The 25,413-nt window shown below is 44.5% G+C and overlaps 1 protein-coding gene across 1 annotated transcript in view; it reads left to right on the forward strand.

The window, feature by feature from the left end:
* WDFY2 (WD repeat and FYVE domain containing 2) overlaps positions 1 to 25,413 on the forward strand; it is an 86,656-nt gene that overhangs the window by 40,777 nt on the left and 20,466 nt on the right. Inside the window, exons 4-8 of the mRNA XM_069758884.1 lie at positions 497 to 551; positions 4,514 to 4,664; positions 9,675 to 9,787; positions 15,842 to 15,968; positions 19,199 to 19,304. Of these exons, the coding sequence (XP_069614985.1) occupies positions 497 to 551; positions 4,514 to 4,664; positions 9,675 to 9,787; positions 15,842 to 15,968; positions 19,199 to 19,304 (552 nt within the window). The remainder of the gene's footprint in view (positions 1 to 496; positions 552 to 4,513; positions 4,665 to 9,674; positions 9,788 to 15,841; positions 15,969 to 19,198; positions 19,305 to 25,413) is intronic.

Genomic DNA, 25,413 nt, shown 5'->3' on the forward strand with positions numbered 1-25,413 from the left:
CTCTAGATGAGAATGAAATAAGAGGGACGGTAAGCATTTTTTGTGTGCAGTCAAATGTAAGGAAAGGTTGGATTTTAGAGATGTTTTGAGAAGGATCAAATATAACCTTGGGGATTCAGATAGAATAATCCATGGAAATGGCAATATCCGGTATAGGTAGATTCGTAGAGGGAGGAAACGCAAGACGTTAGGTTTTGGAAAGATTCCGCTTTAGATAGAAAAGATAATTTTAGAGGCAGCGGAAAGACTCACTGGTAGAAATCAATATGTCCAAAAATATTTCCTACTGCCGTGTATTACTTTTAATGCCTGGTTCATATGAGCATCATGACTTCAGATTTTCTTCTGCCCGTGTAAACAATTATAAGCCGTAGTACAGAAGAGGGAACATCGTCTAAATGACGAAAACAACTGCTGCAGTTAATTAAATCGTAGCTCTGTACAAAGCTGTGCTTTCCATGTAGATTTATGCAAGTTATTTCTTCTTTTTATTCAGGAATTTATTTTAGCTGAAGACTACAACAAAATGATCTCCACAAGAACGTACTCGGGTAAGAACGTCCGTATAATCTCCACCAAGACTCATGGTAGTACCCAATATGTTTCTCATAGAAATGCTTACGAGGACCAATCTTCTCATTGGTACAGGATTCTCAGTAATCATTATATCCGTGGTGCCGCAAAAGCATTTTCTGCAGCACAAATCGGGCTGGTTTATGCAGGCCTTATTTGCAGTGGAAATGTTGACATGGTCTCCTCCACATGTAGCGGAAATTGAGAGGCGCTGTAGAATTGAAACCTACAACCTGTCAATTCTTTTACATTTTTTTTTTTTCACTAAAGATTTCACACCCTGCAGCGCAGATTGTGAAACTCAGTCTAATCTGTAGCAAAAAACGTCACTTAGTGTGGATTTTGCCACCGTGGATTTTTCTGCAGTGGAAATGTCTTGTGTGGGTGTATCCTTGCCATTCTGAGTGCAGTTACCCTTCAATTGTTTTTCTAAAATAATGGCGTGCATTGTAAGCCACTTAGGCCTCTTTCACACTTCAGTTGTTTGGCGTCAGTCTAAAACCACCATTTTCCTCAAATAACGGATCCGTCAATTTTTTTTGACGGATCCGTTATTTTCCCATAGACTTGCATTAGCGACGGATTGTGACGGATGGTCGTCCGTTCCATCCGCCATGCGACGGATCCGTCGTAATTTGGCGGACGTATTCTGAAAATAGACGGACATTTAAACGTTTTTTGTCAACGCCGAAATGGCGGATCGCTACGGATCCGTCGCGTCAGCCATTCCATAGAATGGCCACCTATGGGATCCGTCGCCCCAATCCGTTTTTTCAATTGCGCGTGCTCCAAAAAGTAGATACTTTTCCCAGACAACCCCCAAGTAACGGATCCGTCAAAAAAACGGATCCGTTAGAACCGTTTTCTCAACAATTGTGACGGATCCGTCAATCCGTCACTATGTCGGTAGTGCCTGACGCCAAACAACTGAAGTGTGAAAGAAGCCTTAGCCTGTTCTTTTGCCATCAGCTTAACCCCTTAGTGACCGAGCCAAATTTTTGAAATCTGACCAGTGTCACTTTATGCGGTAATAACTCTGCAACGCTTCAACAAATCCCAGTGATTTTGAGATTGTTTTTTCGTGACACATTATACTTTATGATAATGGTAAATTTAGTTCAACATTTTTTGTGTTTATTTATAAAAAATATAAAAAATTTGAGAAAAATGTTAAAAAATTAGCAATTTTCTAAATTTGAATGATTATCCCTTTAATCCAGATAGTCATACAACAGCAAACCATTAATAAATAACATTTCCCACATGTCGGCTTTACATCAGCACCATTTGTAAAATGTTATTTTATTTTGTTAGCATTTTAGGAGGTTTAAAAATGTAGCAGCAATTTTTCATTTTTTCAAAGAAATTTACCACATTTATTTTTTTAGGGACTTATCCATGTTTGAAGTGACTTTAGGGGTCCCATATATTGGGAAACCCCCAAACGTGATACCATTTTAAAAACAGCACCCCTAAACATATTGAAAACTGCTGTCAGGTAGTTTATTAACCCTTCAGGTGCTTTACAGGAATTAATGCAAAGTGACATGACAGAAATGAAAATGTGTATTTTTACCACCTAAATGTTGCTAACTTCTAAACAGATTACTATAGCCGTCAGACTCTAAGGCCGCTATTTGGTCATGAATTGCCATTGCAAACATCAGGACAACAAAATCATGATCTGAGGGCACCAATTGGGATAAAGAGGAAGCCCCCACACTCTGTTAACCATTTATAATGATGTAGTCACTATTGACAGCAGCATCTAAGGGGTTAAACAGATTTAGAAGGTGCAAATACTGATCATGGCTGATACAGCAAGTTGTCAGCTATAGTGTACAACCAACAGATGCTGGATTGTCATCTGTATGGGGAGGCCATTCTCTTATATGTCAGGTCAGTTAAAAGGCGTATTGGCGGTCATTAAGGGGTTAAAAAGGCATTCCAGATTTGAGCCCAGTACCTGTTACTTAAAGGGGTTATCTCATGTAGGCGGCCTCTCCTCATCTACTATATAATTGTCTAAGGGTCACTTCCGTCTTTCTGTCTGTCTGTCCTTCTGTCTGTCTTTCTGTCATGGATATTCATTGGTCGCGACCTCTGTCTGTCATGGAAATCCAAGTCGCTGATTGGTCGCGGCAAAACAGCCACGACCAATCAGCGACGGGCACAGTCCGGAAGAAAATGGCCACTCCTTCCTCCCCGCAGTCAGTGCCCGGCGCCCGCATACTCCCATCCAGTCAGCACTCACACAGGGTTAATGGCAGCGTTGACCGCGGTGTAACGCACTCGTTTAACGATGTTGTTAACCCTTTGTGACCAACGTTTTACTATTCATGCTGCCTATGCAGCATGAATAGTAAAAAGATCTAATGTTAAAAATAATTAAAAAAAAATAAAAAATAGTTATATACTCACCCTCCGTTGGTCCCCGGATCGAAGCGGTTACCGACGCTCGCGAGACCGCAATGCACTCTTCAGACCGGAGCGCGCGAGGAGCGTTGGTAACTGCTTCGATCCGGGGGCCAACGGAGGGGGAGTATATCACTATTTTTTATTTTAATTCTTTTTTTTTAACAGGGACATGGTGCCCACATTGCTATAGACTGCGTGGGCTGGGCAATGTGCACCGCGGGCTGGGCAATGTGCACCGCGGGCTGGGCAATGTGCTCCATGGGCTGTGCTGTACACTACGCATACATATTCTAGAATACCCGATGCGTTCGAATTGGGCTACCATCTAGTATTGTATATAAGTGCCATAGATGCCCCCAGCTTGAGACCAGTTATCGCTCCGGTGCACTCCGGGTATCCATGTGTTACATAATTAGTCATTTATTAGAATGGCCATCATATAATACTACATTTACTTATATCCTCTGCAGAGGAGACATCTGGCCCAAGACAAGGCTTTATTTCGAAAAATCCATTTATTTGTTTTTGTTTTTTTGTTTGTTTTTTTTAAATCAGAGTTATAATTTGCACTGCAAGATTATTGTGACTGAGCGCTCCTAGGAACATTTTGTTTTACGATAATTTTGCAGTGTTAACAGGCTGCCGGTCACCCAACAAATGAGCAAAATGTTCTATCGTTGGGTGAAATGATCTCTTCTGCTCCAGAAAAGCTCATCGTTCTCGGCAGCACTTTTGTCCTGTGTAAACAGGGTTCTCACTGGTGAGAATGTCAGCCTATGTGCGCTCATTCAGTGCACATCATTAAGAGCAGCCTAATCGGCAGTAAGTTTAGGACCCTCTGGTGGGATCGTGTAGAGAAACCTTTAGGCTATATTCACACTTTGCGGATTTTGCTGCGGATCCGCAGCGGATTTGACCGCTGCGGATCCGCAGCAGTTTCCCATGAGTTTACATTTCAATGTAAACCTATGGGAAACAAAAAACGCTGTGCACATGCTGCAGAAAAATCCGCGCGGAAACGCTGCGGATTACATTCCGCAGCATGTCACTTCTTTTCTGCGGATTTTCAGCTGCTCCAATAGAAAACTGCAGTTGAAAATCCGCAGAAGAAAACGCAGTAAAGACCGCGATAAATCCGCAGTAAAAACCGCGATGGGTTTTCACTGCGGATTTTGCAATTCCGCTGCGGAAAAATCCGCAGTGGAATCTGCAAAGTGTGCACATAGCCTTAAGGGTTTGTATAATAAAGTCACAAAAAATATCTGAGCTTTCTAAAAAGCAAAATGGCAAATATGATTATCATTCAGATTAGATTCTAGTACTGAAAGAAGGCTGAGACGATCTCACAAATGTGGTTTGAGCTCATATTGAAGTTTCCATAACTCTTCAGATATGGAAGGTCCGCGCTGCCTCTTTCCCACAAATGTGACACTTCTTGTATGGCATTCCTGATTTTATTGTGACTGTGTATGTGGAGCGCTGTACAGTTCTGACCGTGACTCGTCGTATTATTGCCACACAGCCCACCAGAGCAGAGTAACCATGGTCCTCTTCATTCTGGAGATGGAGTGGATGCTGAGCACCGGTCAGGACAAGCTCTTCACCTGGCATTGCTCAGAGACTGGGGAACGGCTGGGAAACTACCGCACGGCAGCCTGTGCTTCGTGTCTACAGTATCCTTTATAGAGTCCAAGTGGGCGGAAGTGTGACCTCCTTGTGGTAAGTGCACAACCTCCTATCATTCTTCATTCCATTTTTATATTCCAACCGCATCACCAGAAGTTTCATCTTTCCTGCCTGACACTGTGGATTTGGGTCAAATGGACGGAACACACGTGTTAAAAAAAATAAATAAATACATTTGAAACTGTTCCGACAGCCCTAAGCTCCACTGTACATATTCTATGCAGGAATAAGGATACTCTAGGTGGCAAGGGACATACACCATCTTGGTTAGCACGGAGAATTGTGCCTGAAATTGACCGACTTGCCTTTATGGCTGTAAGTAATCAACAACAGGAAAAGGTAAACTGTAGAAAAAGAAAGGACAAGACAAAGCAGAACAGAGGGAAAAACTAGGAGTTGGGGTTTAGTGCACCAGTGGGATGATATAAGGGGATTTACAACTGCCGGAATGAGCACAGAGCAACAGTATAGCAAGGCTATTATTATTATTATTTTTTAATATAGTGCCATTTATTCCATGACGCTTTACATGTGATGAGGGGTATACATAATAAAAAACAAGTAATCATGAACAATAGAAGTCACGACTGGTACAGGAGGAGAGAGGATCCTGCCCACGAGGGCTCACAATCTACAAGGGATGGGTGAGGATACAGTAGGTGAGGATGGCGCTGTTCATGCAGCGGTTTGGTGGAACAAGGGTCACTGCAGGTTTTAGGCTTGTTGGAAGAGTTGGGTCTTCAGGTTCCTTTTGAGGGTTATTTTAGAACAGCTGTACCCTAATTTACACGTCCTTCAGTTCGGTAGGGGTGTGGATCCTGTGACTCCACCGATTGATTAAATACATGCTCTGTAGCACTCTGTTTAGTAGGCAGATGTCGTCAGCTAGTGCAGGAGCTCAGAGCAGAGCGCGGGCTCATAGATTTTCTACTGAGCACATACTCTGCTCATACAGGAGCTCCGTGCTCCTCACTGTTGCACTCAGCACATTCTTATTCGATCTCCTCGGACCCCCACCAATCGATAAGTAAGTCGTTCTACAGAAGTTAAAAAAAAAAAAATCTTTACAGAGGTCGATGATCATAGAAAAATGGTGAAATACCACTTGATGACAGCACTCCCAGCTACCATCATAAACAGAGGGGTTCACAGTGCCCCATGTAATGGGGCATCAGGTTATGAAGCCTTGTAGGCTGATTTGCCCTTCAGGTGACGTCTTAGGCTACGTTCACATTTGCGGCTTTGGACGCAGCATCGTGGACGCAACGCACGATGCACGAAAGACGCAAGTAGAACGCATGCATTTTTGACGCATGCGTTCAACCCTTTTTTAATATATAGGGTCTTTTTAGTTTCTCTATTTTTAAAGTAAAGAACGCATGCGTCCTACAACGCACAACAACGCAAGTACTTGCGTCTTCTGCGTTGCCAATACACTTCAATGGAGGTTTTGAAGTTTCGACGACGCAAATACAACGCAAGTGCAACGCAAGCGGTTTTTAAAAATTTTGGACGCAGAAAAAATGCAACATGTTGCGGTTGCAACGCACTACCAGGTGCGTCGAAAGGACGCATGCGCCGCAAAACGCACCGAAACGCATGAAAACGAACGCACATCCGTCCCCAATGTTAAAGATAGGGAAGCATGACGCGTGCGTTGTTTTGCGTAGCCTTAGCCTTTGCGTAGCCTTAGGCTACGTTCACATTTGCAGCTTTGGACGCAGCGGCGTCGCCGCAAAACGCATGCGTCATGCTTCCCTATCTTTAACATTGGGGATGCATGTGCGTTCGTTTTAATGCGTTTCGGTGCGTTTTGCGACGCATGCGTCCTTTCGACGCACCTGGTAGTGCGTTGCAACCGCAACATGTTGCATTTTTTTCTGCGTCCAAAATTTAAAAAAAACGCTTGCGTCGCACTTGCGTTGTATTTGCGTCGTCGAAACTTCAAAACCTCCATTGAAGTGTATTGGCAACGCAGAAGACGCAAGTACTTGCGTTGTTGTGCGTTGTAGGACGCATGCGTTCTTTACTTTAAAAATAGAGAAACTGAAAAGACCATATATATTAAAAAAGGGTTGAACGCATGCGTCAAAAATGCATGCGTTCTACTTGCGTCTTTCGTGCGTTGCGTCCACGACGCTGCGTCCAAAGCCGCAAATGTGAACGTAGCCTTAGCGAGGATTTATACAGCATTCCTACTACAGGGACTTGTGTGCCGCACATTATATGCTGAGATCCATACAGCAGGTGAAATAAGTATTGAACATAGAAAATAAACGCTAAGTAAATATATTTCTGAAGGTGCTATTGACATGAAATTCTCACCCATGCAATCCACACATAAGTCAAACCATAGATTTCCATAAATGAAATTGTGTAAAAAGAAATGACAAAGGAAAAGTATTGATTTCGCTTACTGAAATTTATTTAATACTTTAACCAATTTTATTTAATATTTAACCAATGCCATCAGTATGTTTTGCAACAATAAGGTTGCAAAAGTCTTGAGACAGATCACTGGTTTTACTCATCATGAGATGTTTCTTGTGTGGCACCTTGGTAATGAGACACCTTTTTATAGGTCATCAGTTCAACCAGCTGATATTATATATCACTGATTTCAGCTGGTGTCATGACTTTCCATGGCTTTTGCACCCGTTTCTTCATGTGTGCTATACTTCTTCCTTGTGTCATTTCTCCTTATTACATATATCTTAATTTATGGACATCTATGGTTTGATTTCTTTGCCTGCGTGGATTGGATCGGTTGTTACCAACATCTAGTGAGACTTTCATGTCAATAGCACCTTTACAAATATATTTACTTAGAAAATTGGTGACGTGTTCAATACTTATCTCGCCTGCTGTATTCTGAGGAGCAGCTGTGGCGGCACGAGTTGCCTGCTTACCACGGGAACCACTTCCTTTTTTAGGCCGGTTTCACACGTCAGTGGCTCCGGTACGTGAGGTGACAGTTTCCTGACGTACCGGAGACACTGACTCACGTAGACACATTGAAATCAATGTGTCTCTGCACATGTCAGCATGTTTTCACGGACCGTGTGTCTGTGGGCAAAACACGGAGACATGTCAGTGTTCGTGGGAGCGCACGGATTACACGGACCCATTAAAGTCAATGGGACCGTGTAAAACACGTACCACACACGGTCGCTGTCCGTGTGCAGTCCCGTGTGCCGTGCAGGAGACAGCGCTACAGTAAGCGCTGTCCCCCCAGTGTGGTGCTGAAGCCGCCAATCATATCTTTCCAGCAGCGTTCGCTGGAGAGAAGATATGAAAAATCCTTTTTTTTTTCTTTCCGTGTTTAAAATAAAGATCCCTGTCCCCTCTCCCCTCCCACCCCCTGTGCGCCCGCCCGCTGTTAATAAAATACTCACCCTCCCATAGGGGTGGAGCCGCATATTCATGACTGTAATCGGCGGCAACACGTGACCTTCTCATACAGGAGAAGGTGCGGCGTGGAGAGGACGCTTCGAGGGAGCCGGGTGAGTATTTTATTAACAGGGGGTGGGAGGGGACAGGGATCTTTATTTTAAACACGAAAAAAAAAAAAAGGATTTTTCATACCTTCTCTCCAGCGAATGCTGCTGGAAAGAAGATATGAATGGCGGCTTCAGCACCAGATGCAGGGGACAGCGCTTACTTGTAGCGCTGTCTCCTGCACAGTCCGTGTGGTACCCAGTTGGCACACGGCTGCCGCACGTGTGCCACACTGATGTTCACGGTAAGCACACGGACACGGATAATTCCAGTACCGATTTTTCCGGTACCGGAATTATCTGGACGTGTGAGACTGGCCTTACCTACAGCTCCGTGACTCCAATTACAGCAGCTCTAATTGAGCAGAGTCTTGTGTTCTGCCAAGATGATGAACAATGCATTATTAAGTATTCAGTGCTCTGTAAATTATCCGGCTTTACTGCCTTCATTTCATCTTTCTGTTACACAATAAAGTCTCTGGAGGTATAAAGAAATGGATTAATTAAAGGGAATGTTTACATTTTTGTATAGGAAATGTTGTAGATGTGGTTTTGGGTACTTGGAGAGATCCAGACTGTTTACCTTTATTTTTAAGAGCTGCCTTTCCTGCAGTACTTGCTTGTGGGGCTGCAGGTTCAGAACTCAGTGGGTGTTCCCCCTTACTTTCATCCTCTCCAAAAAAAAGTTTTCTTTTTTTCCCTCCTCAAAGCTCTTGGTTTTGGTTTAGAAGCTTACTAAGTTTTTATTTATTTTTTTATGGGAAAGACAGCAGAGATGTCAGACAGGCTGTGCTGACACCAAATGACCATGACTGACTTTAGTGGTCTGGTCTGTCTCATTATAATACGATCTACATCAATATCCACAAACACATTTTTTTTTTTCGGCGGGGGGAGGGGGTTGGTCAGTGCAATGTTCCATGATGACTCAAAACAGGAATCTGTTCTAAGGGCCACAAAAGCAAATAATCTGTGGGCTCCAGACCTGTTCCATGCTCTGGTGAAGGCTACTTTCACACTAGCGTTTTTTCCAATACGTCGCAATGCGTCGTTTTGGACAAAAAACGCATCCTGCAAAAGTGCTTGCAGGATGCGTTTTTTTCTCCATTGACTAACATTAGCGATGCATTGCCACACGTCGCAACCGCACGTGTTGTGGCGGACCGTCGGCTGCAAAAAACGTTCCATGTAACGTTTTTTGCGGCCGACGGTCCGTCATTTCCGACCGCGCATGCGCGGCCGGAACTCCGCCCCCACCTTCCCGCACCTCACAATGGGGCAGCGGATGCGCTGGAAAAATGCATCCGCTGCCCCCGTTGTGCGGCGGACACAACGCTAGCGTCGGTAACCCGACGCTAGTGTGAAAGAAGCCTAACACTGTTTTTATACATTATCTATGTGCACTATATACAGTTTTTCTATTACACCATCTAGTTCTCTTTTAAAGATTATCTTTAATGACATTTTCTTGGCGTCTGTTCCTTGACAGTGATGTAACAGATTTGATGTGGAGACGAGGCATGTGTTTGTCGGTGACCATTCAGGGCAGGTCACTATTCTAAAACTTGAACAAGATAATTGTAGCCTCATTACTACTTTTAAGGGACATACAGGTGAGTGATCATCAGTTAACGGGTATTGCTTTGTTTCGGTGATGAAACCAATTTCACAATATCCATTAGTTTGCAGTGCTAGCTTTACCTGAGTTATCTTGGTGCAGTGCTCATGCATATTCTTATGGGGAGGGGGAAATAAAATGCTGTGAGACCACTCTGCTAGTGGCTTATTTCCTGCAGGAGCTAAAGATCTGGTAAAAAATGGAACATGCCCAATCCTCCTTTTCCCTTTACAGACAGTAGTGAAAACTCCATGTTTTTAATTTTTCTGATCATTGTACAAAATTAGACCGAATGGCTGCTCATACCCGATCATTGACTGTTATCACCATGGCAGCAATCAAACGTTCATTTGTTTCATTGCATGATCTGATAAAAAAAATGTTATGTGACTTCTCCCCATCTAAATAGGGGTCAGCTGTAGACACCACAAGTGGGGACTACATGACTGGCTAGATTAACGACCATTCCCCCCCCCCCCCCAAATAGAGTATGAAAAAAAGGGTCTTTGAAACAAGCGATAATCAGCTTTATATATTGGTACTCCGTCCTCAGTATGAGCACAGATCTGAGGCGAATAGTCACCGCTGATTCCAGATCTGAGGCGACTAGTCACCGCTGATTCCAGATCTGAGGCGACTAGTCACCGCTGATTCCAGATCTGAGGCGACTAGTCACCGCTGATTCCAGATCTGAGGCGACTAGTCACCGCTGATTCCAGATCTGAGGCGACTAGTCACCGCTGATTCCAGATCTGAGGCGAATAGTCACCGCTGATTCCAGATCTGAGGCGACTAGTCACCGCTGATTCCAGATCTGAGGCGACTAGTCACCGCTGATTCCAGATCTGAGGCGGCGACTAGTCACCGCTGATTCCAGATCTGAGGCGAATAGTCACCGCTGATTCCAGATCTGAGGCGACTAGTCACCGCTGATTCCAGATCTGAGGCGACTAGTCACCGCTGATTCCAGATCTGAGGCGACTAGTCACCGCTGATTCCAGATCTGAGGCGACTAGTCACCGCTGATTCCAGATCTGAGGCGAATAGTCACCGCTGATTCCAGATCTGAGGCGAATAGTCACCGCTGATTCCAGATCTGAGGCGACTAGTCAAAGGGCTCTTACCCATATGTGTGGAAAAAAAAAAGTTCCGATATCCGAACGGGAAAGAAAGACGAGTGTAATGCGCGTACAATCCGATTTTTCACACCTAGCATCTGATTTACATCCGACTGCAATGCAATTTTAAAAGAAAAATAAATTCTGTCACTTACACATCGTTTTCAAAGGAAATATCTTTCAACATGCGTGAGTGCGTGTGCGTGCAATCGTGTGTGTGCGTTTATATGTATTTATGTGTAAAATATATATGTATATAATGTGTATATGTATGTCACTGATGTCAGAATATATACTGTACACAGATATACAATCTATTCTATCCTGTCATTCTGTGATTATACTGTACATGGCAGATGAGTTACCGGCTTTTCAAAGGACATGGGTGTGTATAAATCGGACAGCACTCGCATGGTTCGAGTGCTGTGCAAATTTTTTTTTGTTGTTTTCCTCGCACCAATTGACTTGCATTGCCAAGTCTTGTCCGAGATATGCGGCAAATCGCAGCATGCTGCCTTTTTTTTTTTCCTCAGTCCGATTTCAGCTGAGAGAAAAATTGCAGATGAGTTGTCACCCATTGTCAGAGTGCAATCTGATTTTTTTTTTTTTTTTTTTTTTTTTTTTTTTTTTTATCGGATTTCACTTGTCCATTTTTCTCGCAAATGAGTATGGAGCCCTAATAGTCACCACTGATCAAGATCTGAGACCTAATTTCCAATGACTTGTCATATATGACTAATGCTATAACCTGGGCTTAGGTGCACATTCTGGTTGATTTCCCTGTAACATCTGATCTCTAGCAGAGGATTTAGACATTACTGTGACTATACTCACTACACTGCACTGATGATAAAGGTGAATGTGTATTAAGTCTGCACCTATGGTGGCGTCCCAATGCAGACTTGGCATTACTATAGGACTGTTCCCACGGTGAGAATAGCTGTATTATGTCTTTAGTTATAGCTTTCTTTAATAAATGAATCGTATATAGATAACATAAAGGAATATGCCTATATTTTCCATTTCGGCAGTATTGGCTTACAATAAATCTAGTGCGCATGTTTTTTTTTTTTCCCCCACACAACGTTCATCTGTGGGTTTAGACTGCACTATTTATCTAGGAATTAGCATCAACCTCTAATTACAGCAATTTACAAGTACAGACTTTAGGTACCTTCACACATAACGATATTGTTAACGATATCGTTGCTATTTGTGACGTAGCAACGATATCGTTAATGAAATCGTTCTGTGTGACAGCGACCAACGATCAGGCCCCTGCTGGGAGATCGTTGGTCGCTGAATAAAGTCCAGGACTTTATTTCGTCGCTGGACTCCCTGGAGACATCACTGGATCGGCGTGTGTGACACCGATCCAGCGATGTCTTCACTGGTAACCAGGGTAAACATCGGGTAACTAAGCGCAGGGCCGCGCTTAGTAACCCGATGTTTACCCTGGATACCATGCTAAAAGTAAAAAAAAACAAAGGCCCCTTCACATTTAGCGACGCTGCAGCGATACCGACAACGATCCGGATCGCTGCAGCGTCGCTGTTTGGTCGCTGGAGAGCTGTCACACAGACCGCTCTCCAGCGACCAACGATGCCGGTAACCAGGGTAAACATCGGGTAACTAAGCGCAGGGCCGCGCTTAGTAACCCGATGTTTACCCTGGTTACCATGCTAAAAGTAAAAAAAAACAAACACTAGATACTTACCTACAGCTGTCTGTCCTCCAGCGCTGCGCTCTGCTTCTCTGCTCTCCTCCTGTACTGTCTGGGAGCCGGAAAGCAGAGCGGTGACGTCACCGCTCTGCTTTCCGGCTCACAGCCAGTACAGGAGGAGTGCAGAGCGCAGCGCTGGAGGACAGACAGCGGTAGGTAAGTATCTAGTGTTTGTTTTTTTTACTTTTAGGATGGTAACCAGGGTAAACATCGGGTTACTAAGCGCGGCCCTGCGCTTAGCTACCCGATGTTTACCCTGGTTACCAGTGAAGACATCGCTGGATCAGTGTCACACACGCCGATCCAGCGATGTCTCCAGGGAGTCCAGCGACAAAATAAAGTTCTGGACTTTATTCAGCGACCAACGATCTACCAGCAGGGGCCTGATCGTTGGTCGCTGTCACACATAACGATTTCATTAACGATATCGTTGCTACGTCACAAACAGCAACGATATCGTTAACAATATCGTTATGTGTGAAGGTACCTTAAGAGGCTGAATACATGTCCAAAAGATCCAAATACTTGGGTGGCAAGACCGCAGCCTCACCTGCATGTTACCCTCCGTGCTGATTGATATATGCACTATTACTACCTGTCTGTACAGACCCTATATAACAGCCCCACTGTGTTAGTAACATTTATATTCGCCCTCACATAAGGTACCGTCACACATAGCGACGCTGCAGCGATACCGACAACGATCCGGATCGCTGCAGCGTCGCTGTTTGGTCGCTGGAGAGCTGTCACACAGACAGCTCTCCAGCGACCAACGATCCCGAGGTCCCCGGTAACCAAGGTAAACATCGGGTAAATAAGCGCAGGGCCGCGCTTAGTAACCCGATGTTTACCCTGGTTACCATCCTAAAAAGTAAAAAAACAAACGCTACATACTTACCTACCGCTGTCTGTCCTCGGCGCTCTGCTTCTCTGGTCTGGCTGTGAGCGCCGGGCAGCCAGAAAGCAGAGCGGTGACGTCACCGCTCTGCTTTCCGGCTGACCGACGCTCACAGCCAGAGCAGGAGGAGAGCAGAGCACAGCGCTGGAGGACAGACAGCTGTAGGTAAGTATGTAGTGTTTGTTTTTTTACTTTTAGGATGGTAACCAGGGTAAACATCGGGTTACTAAGCGCGGCCCTGCGCTTAGTTACCCGATGTTTACCCTGGTTACCAGCAAAGACATCGCTGAATCGGTGTCACACACGCCGATTCAGCGATGTCTACGGGGAGTCCAGCGACGAAATAAAGTTCTGGACTTTCTTCCCCGACCAGCGACAGCACAGCAGGGGCCTGATCGCTGCTGCCTGTCACACTGGACGATATCGCTAGCGAGGACGCTGCAACGTCACGGATCGCTAGCGATATCGTCTAGTGTGACGGTACCTATACAGTAGGAATTAGAATATTATAATATACAGTATACCGTATATAGATATAATATATTAGTGTGAATATACATACCGTATGTATATTCAGCAGTACATGTACATAAGTACATGTGGGGGTTGCCTGGTTGTTAGGAATCCCCACATGTATTTATGCTGGCTAACAGATGTAAATCATTCAGCTGCGGCAATAAAAACTAAATCCCCGAGCACTAAAAAATACTCTGAGGACAGCCGAGCGTGCTCGAGAAATCTGGAGTAACGAGTATATTTGCTCATCACTAATCCTGTCCTTACAGAGGGGCAAACTTTGTGTGGTGCAAGAATACATTGGAAATAGGCAGGAACAGTGCATGCTAGGAAGTGAGGGAAGCTCCATCAAATATAGGACTGGAAAAATTCTGATCGAGTGGAATCGCCCACTCAGGAAAAAAAAGTGGATGGCATGTTAGTGATGTGTTTTGACTCCTAAAACAGATTGTGGCGTGTTTTATAATCTTAGTCTCCACTTTAGTGGTTTGCACTTTCATCCAATTAATAAGAGGAAAGTGCTTGTGAAAACCAAGCAACTGAGCAGTTTACCTGTTAAAGGGAATCTTTTCTCGGATTACATGGCAGGAACATGCTAACGAGATGATACAGGGTCAGAGACCCCGATTTCAATGTCACTTACTAGGCTACTTGTAGCAGTTTATCACTACAGGACTACGTGTGCCTTGCCATGTAGGACTCTGTGTGTGTTCATACACCTACACTGAACATTGAAATGTTGGAAGGAAAAGCCATGAAATTATGAAAATCACAGGATGGATAGCCTTGTTAGTGATAGTCAACTGTTGAAAACATATAGGCAACATTTTCAAAACATCTTAATTCAGTGTTGAGTATGAGCACCATATGCAGAAATCCCCGCACTTGCGTTCTTTGACTGCTATCAGTGAGGTTATTAATGGTTGTCTGAGGAATGTGCTGCCACGCTGAATGCATTTGAGCACGAAAATCATCCAGATCCGCTGCGGACAGCTCCTTGCGCAATTGCTGACCAATAACGTCTCCGTTTCGCTCAATGCCAGGCAAATCTGGAGACACTGCAGGCTATGGTAGGATGTTTAGGCCACAGTCGGATGTTCAGGCCACAGTCTGCTCACAGTAGCACGAGTAACATGCTCGTGTTGAGGTACTAAAAAATGACTCCTAGGACACTTAGGAGAAATGGCCATAGCCCTGTTTCCATGACCAAATGAATGTAACACCACACCATAATCCCGGTAGTAGGACTGTTATAAGGTTCCCTTATAAAGGCTAGCTTGGTCTGGTGATAATGTGGACAGCGCCTTTGTAGAGGCCTTCACGAATTGGCATGAAAGTGTCCCAGAAACTGTTTTTCATTAAAACTTCAGGCCACATAGTGCTTGAGCTACTGTGAGCAGCCTGTGCGGCCTAAATCTGCTGCCATGTGACATCATTGGTTGGAAATTGTACAGGGAGCTGGCAGCAGCAGATCTTGATGATTTGCCCAAGTGCATTCAGTGTGGCAAAACATTCCACATACAACCAATAATAACCTCACTGATGGTAGGCATGTGCAGTAATTTCTGCACGTGGTGCTCATACTCCATATTGAATAAAGCAAGATGTTTTGAAAATCTATCGTATGTTTTATAAATTGGTTAATGACTTGACAGAATGCTCATGGATGCTGACATGAAGCGCTCTTCATTATTGCTTCTAGAGCAGAACTTGTTCACATAATCTGGTAGTGTCCGGTGACTGTAATAAGCTGTAATCCTACAACCTCATTATTAACATGTTCTTCCTTCCCAGCTGGTGTCACGTCCTTGTGTTGGGACCCGGTACAGAGACATTTATTTTCGGGCAGTTCTGACCATTCCGTTATCATATGGGACATCGGGGGCCGAAAAGGAACCGCACTAGAACTGCAAGGACATCAGTAAGAAACGGTTCAGCACAGTAGGGCACATTTACTCACATTCTGTTGGCAAAATAATATTTTCCTGAAGTCACGGATTCTTTTCGGCTCTCTAAACATCTGCATTGCTGGCTTTGTTGGTTTTCTTGTCTGATATCGCGGCATGCTGCGCTGTTCGGGTTTCTCAGGATGCGTCTACACTACACGTTCCTAGCAGTGCTAAACTCAAGATAATCTTGCAGTGTAAGCAAGCAGCCGAGGAGTAAACTCTATTAATTAAAATAAACTCTTTTGTGGGAAAACCCCATTAAAGATTGGCGGTCTTTTAGTGTCATTGGTCAATTCTTTTAAACGGACCCTTACACATGGGAGACACGCAGATACACAAATAGCCATAATAGGAAGCGATTGTTAGAAATTGACTTTGTCGAAATCATGTTTTTGTGTTGCATTTCTTTTTTTTACTTTTAATTTTGGCAACATTTTTATTCATATCACAATCTTCATAGAAAAACAACAAAATTAGTAATCTTATTTTTGCACTGGCCATTGTTGTTGTTTTTTTTTTTTTGTTTTTGTTTTGTTTTGTTTTTTAGACCCAAATGTCCTGTCCTTTCAGGAAGAGTTTACAGAAGTTTTTTTAATCCCAGGCAGGATTACAATATCAAGTAATACCTCTAATCAACTGCTATCACAGGATCCACCAATTACAATAGCTGATGTCACGGCTCCCCTGCTCCCCCTCCCTCCACAATGACCTCTGCACTCACTCATTAGACACATCAGTACAAAAGTTGTCTTTTAACTATTGCAGCTAATGTACATGTATTATTTCCTGAAACAAGAGGAAGTTGGAGTCTAAAAAAGCTTCAGTGCCCAGTATGAAAACAGCAATTTATTTATTTTAAATACAGATCAAGCCATGTTTAAAAAAAAAAATAAAAATAAATAAAAATTGACCATAGGTAATTTTCTGATGATGGGTTCCCTTTTAAGCCTGCATGTATTTTTTTTTTTGCCCCCCAGTGGAAGGACATCTTTCCCATCTTTTTTCACATGAGATTTGCATCAGTAATTAATGTTTGGCAGCTGGGGAGCCACTGATCATGGGAACAAGAGGTGCGACTCCCTTGTGATCTGTAACGGTCCTTAGGGATCAAGTATTTAGCCTGTTGTGGATAGGTGGTAAATGTCTCTCCCCTCTAATATCCCCTATAGTCACACTCCTATGCAAGAAACTAGACGTGCATTGTATGAAAGGTGCCACAGCAGCGGCAATGTCTTCAGCACCTGAATCCCGGGAGTCTACAGTATACAGCTTTATATTTTCCGCTTTCTACATATTTCTTTTCAGTGCTGTCACTTAGATCTTACAGTGTAATCTCTATTTATGCATCAGTCACGATTTACTGTCGGGCCCGTGACAACGGTTGCTGCTGTTTTTCTTTCTCTGTCATGTGTATTAGTTCTGCATCCAGTGATGAGGTTTTTGGGGTTTTTTGTTCACAATCCCACGGAGGATCTCGATTGCACCCGGGGAGGCCGTCTGATGGCCGTCGCCTAGAAACGGGTCGTGGACTCGTGAGACATTACAACCGCCTCTGGAAAGAAATCTCTGCTGAGGAATGATTTCATACCTAAGTGTTTAGACGATATCCTGGGTGAATTCTTCATTTATTTCACACGACCGCTTGCTTTTCCACCCGAGACGCACATGCCATAACAGGGCATCAACCCAACAAGGAGATCAGTTATCTGATGCTTTGTGTGAGGAGGAACAGGAGGGCCACTGCCAAACCCCCTATAAATTGACCTGCCGGTGCTACTGGTGTGTGTTTCACAGTTTGTTCAGAAACAAGGGGCCCGATTTAATCAAGAACTTAGTTGTTCACGCCGGCCTTGAAGAGGGGATGTCCAGAAATCTGACACTGCCACCACAAATCCTGCTCCAGCCACTATTGGAGTAAGATTTGTGGCATAACGTGCGCCACCACTTGTCCCACCTCAGCGCCACACATTGTTTTGAAGCTGGGAGAAACTGGTGTAAAGCCTCCAAAAGTCAGAGCTGCACCTGCATTTTCTAGCTTTTCAAAGCTTTTACTCCAGAATTTTGGTGTGAAAACTGTGATGTATCCGGCTCAAAGACCCCGCGAAGCACCATGCATCTGGACTGGCATTCACCAGTGACCACCAGAATTGTCAGCTCTGCCATTGGTGCCCTGTTCTCCTCACAGATAAGGGCAGGTTCATACTAAGCACAGATGTGAAAGAGGCTGGAGATGCCAACAACATCATCCAAGGTGACCATTTTGGTGTTGGGAATTCTCTGGAGAGGCATAATCTTGGTGGGTCGTACAACTCTCCATGTGATGGGCAGCGGCACATTAACTGCTATCAGCTACCCAGTCACTGACAGACCGTACAATGGTGCATTGAGGTCCTTGATGCCACAGACCAGCTCACTTTCCCCAAACCTAAATCCAATTGTGAACCTCTGGGACATTATCTGTCAGTGCTTTGGACAGTGCCAAGAGTGCTATAAACTCGAGGAGCATGTCCGGTTTGGGAGGACCTCCCCTCACACGATGGCACCTTCTGTCTGAGCAGGAGCATGACCAGACTTGCGTGCATATAGCCATGTGGGGGCTGTAAACATTACGGAGTAACATTACAAAATATCTGGATGAAATTCACACGTACTGGATCTGTCTGTGATTTATTCTTTTTTTTTTTTTTTTTTTTTTAATTTGTTTTAAATTCAACCATCAGTTGGTTAATTAATTGGGTTTTCATTGTCCATTACTGCAATTTTTATCCGTCAAGATTTTCAGCTAGAATTTTAGTTATCAAGATATGATGTGCACTTTAAGTATTCCGTTAAATGTTTCTTTTTTTTTTTAATTGTTCTTTTTGAGCTACCCACACAACTTGGAAAATCAAGTTTTAATCCCCCTTGTGCTTGCGTCCACAAGTGAGCTGAAGGCATTTTCCTTGTGCTCTTTCCTGGGCTCGCTGCACTGAACCCACTGAATCCTTAGATCTAGATTAGTTCTATTCTGCAATAGAGGGTGATTATATAAATATTGATACAGGAAAGAAATATTTCTTGGTACCGTGTTAGCCAGTAGATAGAAAAATATTTAGAATTGAGAGTCCTCAGTTGTTGATACCTTTTAATATATAAATATTAGCGCCCTTTGTCCTGCAATATGGAATTGTGTCATTCCAGTAAATTTATTTTTGTCTTTCAGTGACAAGATCCAGTCGATCGCCTACGCACACCATTCCCGGCAGCTCATTTCCTGCAGTGCTGATGGGGGGATTGTAGTCTGGAACATGGATGTTGAGAGACAGGAGGTTGGTTTTATAGGTTTACATGTTTGCTTAATTGTGGTCTGATGCTTATAAGGCAACGCTCTCTCCATAAATGATATTTGATTAGATAAATACACTCAGCAATGATATTGTAACCTCAAGAAGGAAACATTGTGGACTTATGGAAATCGCAGGATGGATAGATATATTAATGATTTGCAAATGATGGAAAAATGAAAACTATTTTTGAAAACTCTCAATTTATTCAGTATTGATGATGATCGCATAAATACACACACTCACATGTTTAACTGCTATCAATGAGGATATTAATGGTTGTATGAAGAATGTTCTGCCACTTTGAATTCACTTGGGCTTGTAAATCATCAAGATCCATTCCTGGCAGCTACCTTTACATTTGCCGACCAATGATGTCTTAGGTGTGCTTGCTGAAAGACAAGTCTGGAGTTGCTGCTGGCCATGGTAGCTTGTTTATGCCATTCACAATAGTAAAAGCAGTGTGCCGCATCGCATTGTTGTGTTGAAAAATGGCTGCTGAAACACAGGAGAAATAGCTGTACCACTGGTCCTACCACCAAGTCTACGCTACATCGAGCTGTTAGTGTATGTCAAATGAAGAAGAGTACAGGGGTTCTGGAAATAAAAACCAGTCTAAAAATTTTGTGATTAACTCATGTTTTTTTAACACAGAACACACTGCTATTATTATGAGCACTACTGTATGTACTGGTATACATGCACATCAGGAAAATTCTGCTGTTTCAGTCCAAAGGTCTAGTGTTGTATTTGCATCAAATTTATTTCTAAACTGAAGATCTAAGCACGACTTCTCTATCCACATTACCCCCAAAAAATAAATATATCGTACAGACCATAAGTTTGGACACACCTTCTCATTTAAAGATTTTTCTGTATTTTCATGACCATGAAAATTGTACATTCACACTGAAGGCATCAAAACTATGAATTAACACATATGGAATTATATACTTATACTCTCGTGTGTGTTGTGTCCAGTAGATTCAAGTAAAGTGTTAACATGAACCTGTCAGCTTGGGACACTGTGCAATCCAAGGGCAGCATGTTGTAGAGCAAGAGGAGGCGGACAGAATGCAACGTGTGTCTGTAGGAGCAAAATCGGTACTTGTACTTTTAGCAATTGAAAACCCTGCTAATTCTTGACTTGGAAGCCAAGTGGGTGGTTCTAGTCATTGGTGTCCTTTCCTATGTAACTGCTGGCTGTCCATTTCTGATTAGGACCGCCCACTGGACTCCGAGGCCCAGAATAGCCAGAGATGTCAATGAACAAAATATTTATCAATACAGTTCCTCCTGCTCTCTTATCATCCATGCTCCTATAAGACCAGATCATGATCAATGCGACAGGCTCTCTTTGAACCTTTTTGTTTCTAACCAATCCTTGCTAGCAGTGTCGCACTGGGGTGCCAGGTGCCCACCAGTAACCAACTCCAGGGCTCCATTTTTCAACTACATGCGAATGTGACATTATCCTCGATCACAAATTTATATGACAATGAACTGGAGATATTGTCTGTACATAGTGATTCATGTATATAGTGCCAAGTACTGGTTATATAAGATGGTGGTGGCCCACCTGAGGATTATCCTGTTCTCCTGTGGGCCAGTCCAAGCCTGGTTACTAGGATCTGACCGATCAATGGATACCAAGAAGTTGAATGTATCCATTGATTGGTTACAGAAGAATCATCAGTTCACCAAAGATGATCTTTAGAAAATGAAATTGTAAAGCTGCATTTACACGCTGCCGGAGAGGTATGTCCGCTGGCTGGGACAATCAAGAGAACAATTTCAAAGGTATCTCCTATGGGTTACAGCAAACTCATGCACTCAGTAGGTGCCGGATGTGGGCATGGCGGTCTGCTGCTTCATGGGATGCAAGCCTTAAATGTCATCTAATTTATCTGTGTATGATTACTGGTTTATGGCTGGTTTATCAGCAATTTCTCATTTTTCCAACAAAATTTACAAAACTCTTTTTTTTTTTTTTTTTTTTGGGGACCACATCCCATTTGAAATGACTTTGGGGGCGCCTTATGACAGAAAATACCCCAAATTGATACCATTCTAAAAACTGTACTCCTCAAAATCACATTCAAGAAGTTTATTAACCTTTCACGTGCTTCACAGTAGTTAATGCAGTGTGAAAGGAAAAATTGAACCTTTTACTTATTTATGAATCTTTTTTACTATAGCTCCAAATTTTGGTTTTTCACAAGGGCAACAAGAGAAATTTCTCCTGAGTAAGCCGATACCCCATATGTGGGGGAAAACTACTGTTCGGGTGCATGGCAGGGCTCGGACAGGAAGGAGCACAGTTTGACACTTTCAATTAAAAAATGGCTGGAATTGAGAGCGGATGCCATGTTGCCTTTGTAGAGCTCCTTATGTACCTAAACAGTGGAAACCCCCCACAAGTGATCCCATTTTAGAAACTAGACCCGTTAAGGAACTTATCTAGATGTACGGTGAGCACCTTGAACTCCCAAGGTGCTTAGCCGAAGGTTATAATGTAGAGCCGTGAAAATAAAAACATCAAATTTTTCCCACAAAAATGTTTTTAGCCCCAAATTTTGCATTTTCACAAGGGTAATAAGAGAAATAGCACCATACAATATATATATATGTATTTTTTTTTGTGTGTGTGTAATTTCTACTGAGTATGCCGAGACTCCATATGTGGTTGAAAACTAATTTTGAGGTACAATGCAAAGCTAAGAAGGTTAGGAGTGCCATATTGGAGTTCAGATTTTGCTGAACTGGTTTGAGGGGGCCATGTCACATTGGCAGAGCCCCTGAGGTGCCAGAACAACAGAAACCCCCATAAGTGACATCATTTTACAAACTACACCGCTTAATGAATTCGTTTAGGTGTGCAGTGAGCATGGTGATACCACATGTGCGTCACATACCATTGGGCGTTGAAGAAAGAATCATTACATTTTTATCACTTGTTTTTTGCAGGACGAGTTGACTTTTTTATTGGTACCATTTTTGGGCATTTTTTTGATCGCTTTCTATTCCAATTTTTGGGAAGCAGACTGAACAAAAACCAGAAATTCAGGAATGATTCTACGACCCCCCCCCCCCCCTCAATTTTTTTTGCATGTGGTAAAATTGCTAGACAGCGTTATTCTTCGGGTCAGTGTGATTAGTGATACCATATTACTCTGTCGCCTCATTGGGGGACACAGGACCATGGGTGTTATGCTGTTGTCCACTAGGAGGCTCCTCCTCTGCAGTATACGCCCCTGGACAGCGTCAGCCTTCTCCAGTTTTTGCTTAGTGTCGCATAGGAGGCACACCTAAAAATTATTTCTTTACTCCGTTTTTTCCGACGGGATTACAGATGAAGAAAAGTGGGTCTCCTGCGAGACTCCCGGCATGGCTCCTTCCTCGGCCCCCTATTACGGGGTGCCCGGTTGAAGTTGAGATGGCTATCCCCCATGTCGCTCCTTCCCCAGTCCCTCAGGTGCTGGTTCGAAGTTGAGACCACCCTCCTTCCCCAATTCCTTTTGGTTTCTGGGTTGAGGTCGAGGCAAGGATAAAGCCCCCTGATGGTGACGGCAGCGCCCTCCCTAATTCCCCTTTGGGGGCATTAGGTTGAGACGCCTCAGGTAGGGCCTGTACAGGCAGCACTCTGCAGCAATGGGCCAGCATCCAGGGACCCCAGCCCAGCTGCGGGCTCCTGTCGGGGCCGGGGGGAGTGCAGGCAGGCATGGCACAATAGAGACACAGGGCTCCCTGCGCCCCTGTCTCTGCGACAGCACCAGCTCTATACTGCCTCAGGGGGACCCCTTCCGCTTATAGCCCCACCGCTATCCTGCCTTTAAATCCGGTGGGGTCTGGTTCAGATCCGACCCCTTCCCGGACTACTGCGCCGGCCTGGAGCCTTTCTGGGCATCAGGCATCTAATTTAGGCCAACTACTGCAACAAAACCAGACCACATGTTTTGAAGAAGAATTGGCTATTAGCACTGAATAGTGGTAAGAGACCCAAAGCCAAGAAACAAGGCAACCTACTCCATACAGCAAGAAAAATCAGGAGAAAAAGGAGTATAATGGGTATAACAGTATAAATTTTATTTGAATATCCAAAAAAGTCAGACATCATAAAAAGTATCAAAAAGATGTACCACACATATATAATGACGATTCAGTATAAATGCATAAGGGTGATTACCGAAAACAGGTGTCCACCGGTATGCTGTGCCCAGAGTGTAAAACAGACTGACAAGGTCAGCTCACTAGTGACAGCAAAAGCTGCAAGCCACCGCTATACATAACAGTCTACCAGTCAAGTACATAAATAATGCAGTGCTTACCGCTATAGTATAGGGCAGAGAGGCACACCGGACTGGACCCTGGATGGTATGAGACCTTATGAGATCTAATTTAGGCCGCGGCTTCGGCCTAGCTGAAGCCTCCGCCTCCTCTCCGCGCCCCGGATGACAAATATGACACTACAGTGTCAGAGTGGGCAGATCGAGACAGAAAGGGCGTGTTTTTACACAGCTCTGCTGCCTTTTTCAGCTCTCTGCCCCCTTCTCCCCCTTCCTCTTCTTCACGGCGGCCATTTCTGCTGCAGAGATTAACCCTGCATCTCCCGGTCAGCAGGACCAGGCCAGCCAGTCTCCGGGGGGCACAGGACTGTGGATCTTCGGCGCTGGACCTAGGAGCAAACTGGTGGGGTAAGATTACAGCTGGGTTTTTTTACTCTGCTGTGAATCCATATTCCCTATAAGGCTCCCCTATAGATTCCTCTGCATAGCCACCCCTAAGGGTCCTCTGCATAGCCAGCCCTTCTGCACTCTGAGCACTATGCCGGGCTCAATGTCCAAGAGAATCGGGCAGGACTGCTATTATGCATTCTGCACAGCCTGCAGGACTGCTCTCCCCAGTGGCAGCACGTACCCGCACTGCCAGGACTGCATCCAGACTACTGCGTCAGAGTCCCAAGAAGCCCCTGCCAATGCTTCGGTGTCTAATGCCACGGCGGAGTGGCTCACTCAGAGGTCGCAATCTATGACGCAGTCTGTAGATAACCAAAACCTCCACATTGCTTCAGGCTCTGCAGAGTCATGCCTCGGCTATGACAGTTAGCCAGAAAAGGGAGAGCTTGACTCAGGAACAGGACGACCCTGGCACATCCACGTCTAGGTCAGGATGCCAGCGGACCCATAGGTCAAGTCCATCTGCGTCATCCCATAGCACACGGTCATTCCCTTCTAGGGAGAGACACCGTAGTTCCAGGTCATCTAGACCGTCCCCTTCCAGGGGCAGACAATGCAGATCTCCACAATCCCCGACCAGAGAAGGCCTCCTCCCCAGCTCACCCAGCAGGGGACGCCTCAGTGATACACAGGATTCGGAAGCCATCTGTGACTCCGACTCAGGCCGGGAAACGGAGGGGTTCCTGATCCCAATCCCCCCTAGCAATACAGCGCTAGTTGAGGACATAATCTCTTCCATCCATCGGGTGCTGGACATTTCTGATCCGCCACAAGAGGCCCCAGAACACAAGATTTCCTTTGAAGGAGCTCTGAAGCCGCCTAAGGTTTTCTCTAACCACCCAGAGTTTAAGGCGATCCTTAACAAGCAGCTCTCACAGTCTGAGAGAAAATTCGCCAAATATCTGGAGGCAAGGTACCCTTTCCCACAGGACGCCAAGGAATGGACAGATCCACCCGAAGGGGACCCCCCAGTCTCTAAACTAGCAGCACAGACCCTCCTGCCAGATAGCTCAACCCTCAGGGATGCAGCAGACCGGCAGGTAGAACGCATGGCTCGTTCAATTTTCGAGGCGGCAAGGGCCTCCCTGGCTCCCGCGTTCGCTTCAGTTTGGGCTGCCAAGGCCATCCTGGCTTGGGCCAGAAATTTACAAGCTGGCCTCCAAGCATCTGCTCCTGAGCTGTTGGACCAAGTGGTTCAAATAGCAGTTGTAGCAGATTACATGCTTCATGCAGCTCTGGATTCAGCAAGAGGCGTAGCGGTGATAGCATCAAACGCCATCACGATTCGGCGTATCCTCTGGCTGCAGAATGGAAAGCGGACGCCGCCTCAAAGAAGTCCCTCACGCACCTCCCGTATC

The sequence above is a fragment of the Ranitomeya imitator genome, chromosome 3, assembly GCF_032444005.1.
Source record: "Ranitomeya imitator isolate aRanImi1 chromosome 3, aRanImi1.pri, whole genome shotgun sequence".
In the NCBI taxonomy this organism is placed as follows: Eukaryota; Metazoa; Chordata; class Amphibia; order Anura; family Dendrobatidae; genus Ranitomeya; species Ranitomeya imitator.